We start from the raw sequence: 13,029 nt of genomic DNA, 5'->3' as shown, positions 1-13,029 counted from the left end.
AGCTGTGCCTTCGTACCTACAGAACAGTGGTCCAGACTACATATATATATATATATATAAATGTGAGTATTTAAAATATATATGTATATGTATCTGTGGTAGCAGTGAAACGCTGTAGGTGTACAGTGCTCTGGGTTGCGACGAGGCGAGGATTGTTTCCATGTTGCGATCTCTTAACAGCTTGGCGGGAGAGTCTTGCATTTTCTTAAAGGAACGCGTCTGTCGATCCCGTGCGTCCAACACGGTTCCTGGAGATGAGAGAGGAGACACACACCAACGAAATGGCCTTTCTCGGTCGTTTCTATCGACCTTTTTTCAATCTTGTATCTCATTCTCGTTTGCCGCGGTTCGGTTTCGCTGTCTGCCGAAGCCGAGGTTCGTTGATCTCGCTCCCCAGCCTTCCCGCGAGTCCTGGGCAATGCTTGCAGAACCAGCTGCGTTTCAAGAAGCGGTCACAGTGTGGATGTGGTTTCTGTCAGTTACCCACAGTGTCAAATTCAGGTCCTACACCTGGAACGGTACTCATTACATGCCCACGATAACTCCCTTCTTGAGTCTCTGTTTCTGAAAAGCGGCATGTGAACCTGAGGCCTTCTTCTTCCCCTTCTTCTTCTGCGTCTCCACCGCACCGGAGACAAGTGTCTCATCTGTCTCTCGCCTCTTGTATTCGGGGCTGCTGAGTCCTGTTCCGCTCCCTTCAACATTTTTCGTTCCTGCTTGTCGAAATCCGTTCGCTGCTCTTTTCTGGCTGCCTTGAATGGCTTGCCTTGGAAGCGGGTCGCCTGTCACTTTGCGTTCGAGTCTAGCAAGGAAAAATCCCCGACAGAAATGAGTCGCTGGACTCGAGCGAATGCATGCAGAGCCGAGGGACGCGAGGGCGCGTCGCCAAGCTGCGACCTCGCTTTCCCCACAGCCTTCGCCTCCACGAAGCTCAGCGTTGTCTCCGTTCCTCGACGTCTTTCCTCCCCTTTTCTTCGGAGATTGAGACGTCAAGCGGTGACCCTGCTGAACGTTCGCTTCTCCGCCTGCTTCCCGTCCTTTCACTGGCTTCTGGCCTCCGTCACCTTCTCCCTGTTCGTCAGCCAGTTTGAGGGTCATCTGCCTCAGAAGGTCCAGCGACGGATACCACCTCAGATCGACTTCTCCTCCTCGCCGCAATCTCCAGTGTCCAGAGTTCGTCTCTTCTTCTGCTGCTTCTGTTGCTTCTTCCTTTGTTCCTCGGTCGTCTGTCCCCGCTGACTCTGTCTCTTTTCCTGCTGGCTTCGTCTCGCTGTCGGAGGAAACGGCATGCGTATTTGCTCCGTCGGAAGCCCCCGCGGGGCCTCCGAGCCGCGCCAAGACGCGGGCGACGACGGCCTCGTTCTCCTCGACATAGGACGAACATGTCGAGTAGCAGCAGACAGACAGCTTGGGGAAAGTCGTGAGTGCATGCGCGAGCAACGTTCCCTGAAAACGCGAGAGCTGCCGCACGCGCGCCAGACTCCCTGGCGGCGGCGACAGTCGAGACAAACGCGACATCTCGGGCACCGGAGAAAAGCTGGCAAACGAACAGGAAGGAGAAGGCGAAGAAACAGATGAAGACAAAGGAGAAGACAAAGGAGAAGACAAAGGAGAAGCCGGAGAAGAAGGCGGAGAAGAAGGCGGAGAAGAAGGCGGAGAAGAAGGAGACGAAAACGAAGAGGGCGGAGGAAGAGGAGGCACGTCCTCCTGTGGTCTTGGCGGAGACGCGGCGGTGCGGGTGCCAGTGGAGAAATGAAGGGGGAGTCCACTGCCGGAGCAGGAGGGGTCGAGAATCATTTTTTCGACGAAGCAAAAGGGAGGCTCCGAACCTGAGACGCTCAGGAAGTCCGTCACTCGAACCTCCACCAACAGGGCGGGAAGCCCCGTCGAATCTCTCCCCCCAGTCGAGTCCAAGGAACAAGGAGAAGAACAAGAAGACGAAGCGGAAGACGCTGACATGTCGACATTTGTGAAAAAAAGAGGTCGCCGCGAAGCGTACCGAGCGTAGGCGTCGTAGATGGTCGGTTGTGGTTCTTCCTTCTTTGTTGTTTTGGAGTCTCTCCAGTTACTAGAATCGGCGTCGCGAGGCGCGCGTGAGGCAGCCGAAACGGGGACAGTCGACCCCCGCAACGGTGCGCGACAGCGAGGGTCTGTGTACGGACCTTGGAGACTTCCGTGGAGAAGGAGACGCCGAATCAGCGTCGCGGCTCTCTTCGAGTCTCGCTCAAGCGCGATCAGGCGCCCCCGGCCTTGCAGGCGATCTGTGAAAACGCGTGGACATAATCAAAGATTCGAAACAAATGCCATGCGAAACACAATGTCATACCGAGCGCACGACTGCCCGCTTCAGATATCCGCCTGTTCACAGCTGCCGACATCCATTTCCGGAGCCGCTCAGCTAGCCGACAAGCGACCAGACGGACGAAGCTCAAACGACGGTACGCAAAAAAAAACGTCTTTTCACAAACCAAGATACACGTAGACGCACACGCATGCATGCAGACAGACACACTCAGCGACAGACAGATCGATAGACATAGACAGAGAGGTAGGTGGGCAGATCGACAGATAAAGATAGGTTGATACGTAGATCGATAGATAGGTATCGATCCATAGAGATACGGCCCCTGGCGATGACTGAGGACTGGATTTCTGACAGCCTCCTTCGCGAGGTTGTGTCTCGACGCCCCCCAACATATCCTTTCCAGCCGCACTTGCCCGCATCGTGCGACCCTTCTCCTTAGACCGTTTTTTCGCTTGCATGCGCTGTTTGTCGTTCCCTCCTGAATCGCCTTGTTTCTTTCTTCCTCTCCCTTCTTCGTTTCGTTTTTTTCCTCCGCAGTCTGGGGCTCCATGCACGGACCTAGCGCGTGGAGCGTTTTGCTGCCGGGCGCGGCACAGGCATCGAGCACAAAGTCTCCAGGACCGATTCCTGCGGCCAGGGCGGCCAGGCAGCTCGCGCGGTCCTGCAGAGCGACGAGACCTTCGCGGACAAACCGGTGGTGGAGGAGGAAGCGAGCGGCAGACGCAGAAACTCTCAGCCCACACGAAGGCAGAAGGGGGTCCACCGAGACCGCAAAAGAAGCGCGCGAAGAAGACGACGAAGGGGGAGAAGAAGCCGAGGAAGCCAAGGACGCTTCAAGTGCTCTCCGAGCTTCCTGGAGGGTGATTCGACTCACAGCCACTCGCAGATACCTCGGGAAGAGGTCCCCTGCCTCCGGCGACATGGTTTGCAAACCGCCGGTCTCTCGTCCTTCCTTCGGTTCTTGACATGCGGCTTCGGTACCTTCTTCGGTCTCCGTTTTTGAGGTTCTGCTCCTCTGTTTTTTGCGGCGGTCGGCGTGAGCCGTCTCTGAGTTTCGCTGTCGCTTCTGAGGCGTCGAACGGGCGCAGGGTGTCTCCGCAGACGCCCCGTTGCCTCCGGTGTCTCCGGAGCTCGTCAAAGCGCCGTTCGCGCGTTTCGCGGCGTGCAGACGCGAAACGACCAGGCGCTTGCACTGGCCTCCTCCGAGGACGGTTCCTCGCCCAAAGAGAAAATCGAAAGCCATCGCAAACAGCACTCCGCGATTCATCTCCAGGAAGCGACGGTCCACCTCAGAGGGGGGAGACGAAAATGGCGAAGAAGCAGAGGACGAAGATGAAGAGGAAGAGGAGGAAGAAGAAGACGAAGAGGACGAAGAAGAGGAAGAAGAAGAGGAAGAAGAAGAGGAAGAAGAAGAGGACGACGAAGAGGAAGAAGAAGAGGAAGAAGAAGAGGAAGAAGAAGAGGAAGAAGAAGAGGGCGACGAAGAAGGCAGGAGGCCGACAGAGAGGAGAAGGCGTTCGAGTTCGTCTTTTCGTTCCATCGTGCGGCAGACGAGGGCGCAAATCTGAGCAAACGCATCAGCGAAGGAAGCAGATCAAGGGAAAAAAAACTGGAGAAGAACCACTCTGAGAGAGACACGGTGGAGTCGCAGCGCGCGGTCTCCAGAGGAGGGCGCGACGAAGCAGACTGCCGAGTTACTGATACGACTGCGAGAGTGAAAGAAGAGAAAGCCGGAAGAGGAGGACTCTCAACAAGAGTAAAGAGTTAAACACAAGAAAGGGGAAGCTGGAGATGAGGAGAGGAACTGAAACGCAGCTTACTTTGGGAATGAGATGGTTGTGTTTCTCTCCTCTTCCATTTTCGTAAAGAGCTGCCCTGAGCCCACATCTGCGAGTTTCGATCGCAGTGAAAATGCGTCCAGCTTCCACGTAGATCGCCGCCATTTTCCTCGAGCGCGCGCTTCCTCTTTGCTTTTATAATGAACAAGAACGAAGGGATCTGCAGCGGCTTCTTACTCCGAGAGATATGGCTTCGAAGCCATTTCTGAGTCGGTCTCTACGGGAGAAAAACGCTTCAAAGATAACCATTTGTTTCGCTTTTTTTTGAACGCTTAGTAAAGTGGAGGTGTCGAATTTCCAGCCAGCGGGCTCTCCCCGATCTGTTTTATTTGACAAGAAAAAAATAGTCGATTCTCTCCTGCGCGACGACTTTGGAAATCCTCTGAGTTTCGGACTGCCTTCACCGCCGCTGTCTGATTTCTAGAAGATGTCTCGTCCGAGCCTCGCTCTCGAGTGTCGCTCTTGCCCCTTGCCCTGGTTGCGTCCTTCAGCGAGACTCCACAAGTTTTATCTCTAACATCTCTCGTCTCATCCAGAGGCGGAAGAAGAATCGGCGAGCAGGTCTCTTGTCTCCTGCTGTCTTTCGTTTCTTTCGCGTGCCTCCTGCCCTCTTTCCATCGAAGGGAAGTCGTTGACGAAAAGGACGCAAGGAGAGAGCACTAAGAGCAAAAAATCGGGAAGAAAAAACGGTTTGAGTGAGGAGGAAACACAGTCTTGTGTCGGAGATTTTCAGAAGAAATTTGCGGCTGAAGCGCGACCAAGTGAGTCAAATTCCATTTGAGGCGAAAAAGGGGCGTATAAGGAGAAGGCGGCGTCAAGGCGAGAGAAACGCGACGCGAAAAAAATAAAGGGAGAGCGGAACTCACTCGAAGAAAAAGAAGATTCAATTGGGGAGACGTCACAAGTTGGAAAAACACCTGAAAAAAATGTGGTAAAAAGAGTCGCAAAGAAATACGCGTTTTTGCATGCAGCTGTGCCGTGCAGCCTCAGGGAACGACAGTAATCTCCGTTTTTCTGCTACCCCACAGAATCTCGCAAGTTTGGAGTTCTTTTCTCTCCAACACTGTTGACACACGCTTCTCCTGGCCTCTTTTTGAGACCTCATCTGACCTTCGTTGCGCCTCTCCTTTTTCCACCTTCTGCCTCGCCGCCAGCCACCGTCCTTCTTCGTAGTCACCTGTTCCCTGCTCTCGGTCGAAGTCTCCTTCTTTTTCGTTTCGACGCTGCTGCGTCTCTAGGCCCTCTTCTCCCCATCAGCCTCGTTGGTTTTCCCCACCGACGTTTGTCCGGTTTTTTTCAGTTCACCTCTCCTCTCTTCTTCGCCTTCTCACGTCGCGCTCTGTCTCCTTGCATGCAGAGCAACAAGAAAATGGCGACTACTGCGAAAGCGTTCCATGCCTTTCGGAGGCCGCGATGTCAGGCACTCTTCGGCGTAAGAGCGCCGGCCTCTCGATCGCCCTCCTTTCTCTCTTCCTTCTCGTCTCCTTCCTCCCCCACTCCTCTCTCTTCTCTCTCTTCTCTCTCTTCTCTCTCTTCTCTCTCTTCGTCTCGTTCGCCTCTTTCTGCGTCGTCTTCGATAGCTGAACTGGCCGAGTGTCCAGACACCCTGCTGTCGCATCTCTGCCTCGCCCTGCGCGGCGCTTCTGCGTGTTCGGCTCGCCAATTTTCCTCTTCTCTCGCTTCGCTCTCTCCTTCGTCAGCCTCCTCCCTCGCCTCGCTCCGCGCCCATTCGCCTGCGCGCTTTTCGACGCAGACAGGGCGTCTCGCCGCCTCTCTCTCTCACCGGAGATCGTTCTCTTCCGGACATCCCGAGCACATGCGCTTCCTCAGAAACATTGGAATAAGTGCACACATCGACAGTGGAAAGACAACTCTGACAGAGCGCATCCTATTCTATACAGGTGAGACTGCTTCCTTCGGTCCCCGCCTCCCTCGCTGCGGCGCGTCGACGGTGTATGTACACCTCAGGTCGTCTCCTCCAGTGTACACATGCACCCCTGCGGAGTTTTCGGCGGCCGTCGTCTAGAGACCTCTCCTTTCGTGGGGTCGAAGGGACTCACGGACAAAAGTCTACTTTCTGCGTTTTCTTCTTTCAGGCCGCATTGCGGCAATCCACGAAGTCCGCGGAAGCGACGGCGTCGGCGCCAAGATGGACAGCATGGAGCTCGAGCGCGAGAAAGGTGGGCAGCGAGAAAGATCGAAAAGAAAGACGAAGTCATGAGGAAGTGGAACAGAATAGAGCCTAGACGGAGCGAAGGCCAGCAAAGATGGGGGAACAGGACTCGAGAAAAGAAGGAAGTCGACGAAGAAGACGGGAGACTCGCGACGCACAGAAAAGAGTGGAGAGAGAACGCAACTCAGTGGCGGTCTAAGCAGTGCGACGCCAGTTTGATAGGGAAGGCCTATCGCGGAATCTGAAGGTGCCTCTCCGGTTGTTGGTTTCTGCATTCTTTGCGGATGTCGGATTTTCTCATGGCGCCATGCTCGGTCATGGCGAGTCTCTCACGCATGCTGGCTGTGAACAGGTTGTCTCTCGCGGTCTCCACTGGCTCTTCTTTCCTTCTCTCTCCTTTCCTACGTTCGTCTGTGCGTATCCGCCACTCCGTCTGTGCACCTGCTTTTCTGCGGGTCACTGCCCTTCTCGTTTGGCCTCTTCTCCGTTCTCTCCAGGAATCACCATCCAGTCGGCGGCGACGTACTGTTCGTGGACCTTGCGCGAGGGTGCAGCGCCTGCGCCTGCGTCGGGGAAAGCGGCGGCCGCGCCGAAACTGGACGGGCAGATGTACAACATCAACATCATCGATACTCCTGGTCATGTGGACTTCACCATCGAGGTCGAGCGAGCGCTGCGAGTTCTAGACGGAGCTGTGCTGGTCTGCTGCGGCGTCGCGGGCGTCCAGAGCCAGACGCTCACGGTCGATCGCCAGATGAAACGGTGCGTAGGATGGCGGAAGCAGAACGAGTCGAAACGACGAAGAGCGAAAGGTTCTGTGGAAGAAAGAGAAATCGTGTTCTCATGCATATACGTGGATTCGCTTAAAGACATGGTGGGATTTCAGAGGCTGCAACGGCCAGGGTCGCCTTCCCCTTCCGGATCTGCTCCAACTGTTATTACAGCGCGCCTCGGTGCTGCATGCGCGAGCATCGGGACTCGCGTCGCGCCGTATGGAGGAGGCCTCGAAGCGTGTAGGTTTCTGGCCGCCACAGTGCAAGTTGAGGTCTGTGTGTCGACGAGTGACAGCCGGAGCTTGTGGCCGTCGAGTCGCGAGGAGGTCTCGGCCTCGAAGGGTCACCGACGAGAAACAAAAATCGATTCCCAGATCGATGGAATCGACTGGACGCTCGCGCTCTGCCTTCGGCTGTCTCTCCGCTGTGCTGCTGCTTTTCAGCTACTCTGTGCCTCGCCTGATTTTCGTCAACAAACTCGACCGCGATGGAGCCGATCCGCAACGAGCTCTCACGGCGCTCCGCAGAAAACTGGCAATTACGACATGTCCTCTCCAAGTCCGGAACTGTCGACGCAGCATCTTCGTCCTCTTTTTGCATCGCGTTCTTTCTTCCGCTTCTCTCTTGTCTTCGTCACTCTCGTGGCTTCTCCGCTCTCGTGTCGTCGTTTTTTCCTCTTCTCTCCCTCAGCTTCTTTCCATGTCTTCTGTCTTTTCTTTTTCTTTCTCCGTTGCTTACCTGTGTTCCTCCTCTGCTCGTCGATGCTCTCCCTCTGCTGCTCTCCTTCTCTCATTCGCCCTCGCTTCCACTCGCTTCTCTACTTGCTTCTTTTTCTCCTTCCCTCTCTCCTCTTTCCTCTCTCTCCTCTCTCTCCTCTCTCTCCTCTCCTCTCTCTTCTGTCTCGTTCTGTCTCTGTCCTCACTCTCTTGATCTCTCTGTCTCTGTTGGGGTGGCTGTTTCCCGATGTTCTCAGATTCCGATTGGTCTCGAGGGTCGCCACAAGGGCGTGGTGGACATTGTGCGTCGCCAGGCAGTTTACTTCGACGGCGCGTATGGCGAGAAAGTCCGCGTTGACTCGGAGATCCCCGCGGCTCTCCGCTCTCCCCTCGAGGACGCGCGAGCGGAGCTCCTCGAGACCCTCGCCGACTTGGACGACAGCTTCGCGGAGATCTACCTCGAGTGCGAAGACCAGTGTACAGAAACGCAAATCGACGAGGCCATTCGCAGAGCGACTCTCCAGCGGAAGTTCGTCCCCCTCCTTATGGGCTCGGCCAAGGGCAACAAGGGCGTCCAGCCTCTCCTGGACGCAGTCTGCAGATACTTGCCTGCGCCCTGTAAGCCGAACGTCGTGAAACGAAAAGAAGAAACCACGGCGGCCTTTGCAGTTCCCCGCGTCGGCGACCGGCGAGGCGGAAAGGTTCAGTGGTGGGGTCCGGGCGGCCGCAGAGTGGCGTTCGAGTGTCTTTCCCTCGTCGCCGCTGTTTAGGGTTTAGGGTTTAGCCGCCCAACGCGTGCTATGACGAGACGAAATCCCGTAGACTCGTCGCTCGTTCCTGGTGGCGTTTCTCCGCTCTTTCCTAGCTTTCTTCTCTCGTCGCTTCCTGCTACACTTTTCGTCTCGCGTTCCGAGGAGTCTGCGTCCTTCTTCCTTTCCCTCGCTCTCCTCTCTCCCTTGCTGACCTCCCCGTGGTGTCTCTGCCCTCGCTGTCTTCTCCTGTCGGCATCCTCTCAGATGAAATTCCTCAGGTAGCCTACGACCAAGACAAACAGGAGGAAGAAGTCCCGCTGCATGCAGATCCGAAGAAAAGCCTGGTGGCGCTGGCTTTCAAAATTCAGGTAACAACACGAGCCCGGACTCTCAGAGACACTCGAGGCTCTGCAAGCGAATCCACCCTGCTTCGAGTTCAACGCATGCCACTGCTCTGTCGGCTTTCTTTTCCAGTCACATAAACGTATTTAACAGATTTCAGCAACGAAGTCATCGAGCCACAATACGCAGGCGAGCGACGCGCCATGCCTCGGGAAGAACCTTGAACGCTGAAACGCGAAGCAGTCGCCTCCAAACCAGAACGCTGCATGCATGGAAATAAAGTTGTCCTCACACATATCTCTGGCAACAGCCGGTTCATCTCTCTGTGTCTCCAGAAAACCTCGAAACACCATCCGGAAGAGGACGTGCTACACGAGCAGATATCTGCTCCGTCCTCTCTGTTCTCTCTTTGTTCTCTTCTCTCTTGCCTCTTCTCTCTGTCCTCTTTTCTCTGTCCTCTTCTCTCGGTTCTCTTTTCTGTGTCCTCTTCTCTCATCGTGCGTCTTTCCCCCGCCCCTCTCTGTTTTCTCGGCTGACGTTTGTCGAGCAGAACGCTGGAAGTGCGACGGCTCCTTGTTGTTTCGCAACTCGCAAAAACGTCGCATTCGCTCACGTAGACTCTGCTTCACCTCTGTGTCTGCTTTTGTCTCGGGCTCTCTGCATTTCCGTCTCTCTCCCTGCATGTGTCTCCGTGCATTTTTTGGTTTGTGCGTCTGTCTCTATTGTGCATCTGTCTCCCGCCCCGCCGCATCAGTCTCGCGCCTGTCCGAGGTGTGTGCTGTGTGCGTCGCAGGAGTTGCCTGTTGGTCAGCTCACGTATCTCCGTCTGTATCAGGGGAAGCTCAAGAAAGGCGACTCTGTGGTGAACGTATCGACCCAGAAGAGGTCTTCTCCGATCAAGCGCATTCTGCAGATGCATGCAGACGAAGCGCGAGAAGTACCACACGCGGTCGCGGGAGACATCGTCGCTGTGAGTGGGTTGGAGTGCAACAGTGGAACAACGTTCACATCCGACGCAGCTTCGCGTCTCTCTCTCAGCTCCATGTTCGTCCCCGAGCCGGTCGTGTCTCTCTCCGTAAACGTAAAAAAGAAAGATGACCAGCAACGCTTTGCCAAGGCCCTCAATCGCTTCCAACGCGAAGACCCGACCTTCCGGTAGGCCGCACCTCTCTTGGTTCCCGCTTGCCGTTCGTCTCTCGTCGTCCTTGGGGCGAAGCCGCGATTTCAGACGAAACAGCCATCGTAGTTCACGATGTGTTTGAGCGCGGCGGCTTTACGGCGTAGCCTTCGAGTTCGACATATATATATATATATATATATACATATATATATATATATATATGTATATATGTATATATGTATATATACCACGCCGGGGAGCTCGTGTGTCTCTCCCCTTTCGTGTTGAGGGCTCAGCAGCTCTTTGACTCTCCTTTCTTCTGCGTTTGTCTCTTTCGATGGAGGTTTCCAGCTGCTCTGTTCTCTTGTCTCTTTGCCTCTGTGTCTGTCTGTGTCCTGCGTTTTCGCGGTCCAGCCTCCGCTGGTCACTGTTTCGGCTTTGGGAGCTCCGCCAGCGCTCACACGAGCGCATGCAGTCCGTGTTTGGTGTCGGTCTCTGCTCGGTGCGCAGAATGACGGTCGACGAGGAGTCGAAGGAGACGCTGATTTCCGGGATGGGGGAACTGCACTTGCAGATTTACTTGGAGCGCATGAGCAGAGAATATCGACTGACTGTGGAGACGGGAGAACCCAAAGTGAACTTCCGTGAAACGGTGACTCAGAGAACACCCTTCGAATATACGCACAAGAAACAATCTGGCGGTGCGGGGCAGTACGGGAAGGTTGAAGGCTACTTCGAGCCCATCGCCACAAATAGCGAGGAGATCGACACCAACTCCCCCATTGAGTTCAGGAGTGAACTGGTGAGACGACCCCCCGGCTTATATCTGTGGCTACTCGCCTTCGCCGAGGAGGGAATCAACAGAGAAATCTGGTTCACCGAGTCGGTGTTGATACGGTTGTCTAAGGTCAGAAGAAGGCCTTGCACGTAGGCACTTGAGCAAGTGTCGTTTGGCGTTTCTCCCAGACGCAGAAGTCTGGAGATTCTCACCTTTCGAAACTGAAAGAGATTTGTTTGCAGGATGCCGCCGGAGTCCCGCATCCATTTGTCAAGTCCGTGTCTCCGGCACAGATTCAGAGTTTCTCTTCAGCGTCTCGTTTCTGCAAGCAGAGAGGCAGACGCCTTTGACTCTTTCGAGAACCCTCTGGGCCTTTGAACCTGTGGCGCGTCGTTCAGCTCAACACCATTCTCCCTGTATTTGTGTTTTCATCTGCATGCGAACGACAGTCACTGTCGGGTTCAAGATCCGCTTTCCAAGTGCACAGGCACGTCTCGCTGGTGTCTCTGTCTCTCGTTCGGTTTGTCTGTGGTGACAGCACCCTCCTGACGCTCCGTCCTCTGGACGCGGCGACCTGTTTCGTTCCAGGACAACTTGTCAGTTCACTGGGTTTGATCCCAAGTGTGCACGGCGAGATCGATAGATGCAAGGCAGTTGGCAAGCTTTCGTAGAGTTATACAGCCGACGGTGAGCTTCTTTCGGTTTCTGCTCGTTGCCCCTTTTTTCTTTCTCAGGTGGGCAACGACATTCCACCGAACTTCATTCCAAGCATCGAGAAAGGTTTCAGAGAAACCGCAAAGAAAGGCTTTCTTTGCGGCCATCCCATCATCAACATGCGCGTCGTGCTTAAGGGTGGCAAAGCCCACGATGTCGACTCTTCAGATATCGCCTTCCGTCTCGCCGCCGCCGGCGCCCTACGGTGAGTTGTCGTCTGCAGAAACATCGAAGAAGGGAAACAGGTTCTTCTCGGCCGCGAGCCGGAGAGATGCGCTGACACGACCGTCGAGGAAAACATGTTTCTGGGTTTAGCACGGCACATGCTGGCAGCAGCCTTTCATGGTTGTTTTATCATAGTTTTACATGTCTTCTACTTATCTTAAAAGGACTCTAGCAACCACAACAGGATACACGCGATCTGTAGGGGAGCGATCGGTTTTCACTGGGCAGTTTGTGTGCCTCCAAAAAGTCTCCTTTGTTGCTTTGTCTGTTGTTCTCTTTCCCACATCCTTCCTCCTTCCCTGTCCCTCTGGCTGCGTTCCTTTCCTCCCTTTGTAACTTGCTCAGCCTCGTCCGTTCCTCTTTTTCTGCCTTGCTATGTCTGCCTGCTTACCTTGATTTCCGTCTTCTCCTTCGCTTTCGCTGCGGTTGCGCTCTCGACATTCCATCCTCCTCTTTGACAAGGTCTGACGCCGCGCGGGATGCAGTTCTGCAGAACTCTCAGTGCAGTTGGGGAGACCGAGCGAGCTGCCCCGTCGACAAGCGAGCCACAGCTCACGTCGTTTCCACTTGTCGTTTTCTGTTTCCGCGCGAACGTTTCATCATGTGACTCGTGCTTCACTTTGAACAGGAACGTGTCTCTTCGGTCTCCGTCTCCTGGTGACACAGGAAGCAGCCTCCAAGGCAGGCGGATTTCCCTTCTCGAAAGTCTCTCCTCAGCGCTCGAGCAAGGCTGGGGTGCTGCAGTCGAGACCTTCTGTGGCCGGAGCGTCGCACCTGGAAGTCGACGTTCGTCTGCGAGCTCCAGTCGCGTCCGCGTTCGCTTGAGAAAAAAAGTCCATGCTTGTCTGCGGCGCGTTCTGTCGCTGTCGGTCACTCTCCAGGTCCCGACTTCTCTGTGCTTTCGACTGCTGCCTTCGGATTTGCGAGTTTTGACTTCCCCGTTGTCTGTGTGTGTCCAGAGAGTTCTACGAGTCGGCATGCCCGATTGTCTTGGAGCCCATCATGTCGGTGCAAGTGACGGTTCCTGCTGAGTTCTTGGCGGCAGGTTTGGGGACGGTCAGTCGCCGAAAGGGAACGGTGACGAACACGACTCGCCAGGGAGACACAGTGCTTCTCGAGGCTGAAGTCCCGCTGAAAAACATGTTTGGATACATCACGGATCTCCGCTCCTGCACCCAGGGCCAGGGCGAATTCACCATGGACTTCGACCGGTACCAGCCGATGTTGTCGACTGAGCAGGATGACCTCCGGGCCGCCTACCAGGCGCAGCTGCAGAAGAAGGGAGGAAAGTAG

General features: G+C 55.1%; 2 protein-coding genes across 2 annotated transcripts; one reads left to right on the top strand and one right to left on the bottom strand.

The window, feature by feature from the left end:
- Nucleotides 1–190: 190 nt before the first annotated feature.
- TGME49_260160 (hypothetical protein) lies at nt 191–4,248 on the bottom strand (the record flags this gene model as incomplete). Its single annotated transcript, XM_002365148.1, has 3 exons — nt 191–2,261; nt 2,864–3,869; nt 4,126–4,248. The coding sequence occupies 3 exons, from the start codon at nt 4,246–4,248 to the stop codon at nt 526–528; spliced, it is 2,865 nt and encodes a 954-aa protein (XP_002365189.1). The 3' UTR covers nt 191–525.
- A 1,246-nt stretch (nt 4,249–5,494) lies between these two features.
- On the top strand, nt 5,495–13,029 carry TGME49_260170 (elongation factor EF-G, putative; the record flags this gene model as incomplete). Its single annotated transcript, XM_002365149.2, has 10 exons — nt 5,495–6,044; nt 6,240–6,323; nt 6,814–7,078; nt 7,533–7,647; nt 8,063–8,423; nt 8,822–8,925; nt 9,693–10,054; nt 10,530–10,821; nt 11,532–11,716; nt 12,696–13,029. 10 exons carry the CDS (start codon nt 5,495–5,497, stop codon nt 13,027–13,029), a joined length of 2,652 nt encoding a protein of 883 aa, XP_002365190.2.

Source organism: Toxoplasma gondii, chromosome VIIb (assembly GCF_000006565.2).
Source record: "Toxoplasma gondii ME49 chromosome VIIb, whole genome shotgun sequence".
Lineage (NCBI taxonomy): Eukaryota > Apicomplexa > Conoidasida > Eucoccidiorida > Sarcocystidae > Toxoplasma > Toxoplasma gondii.
This window is presented reverse-complemented; position numbering and strand designations above follow the sequence as displayed.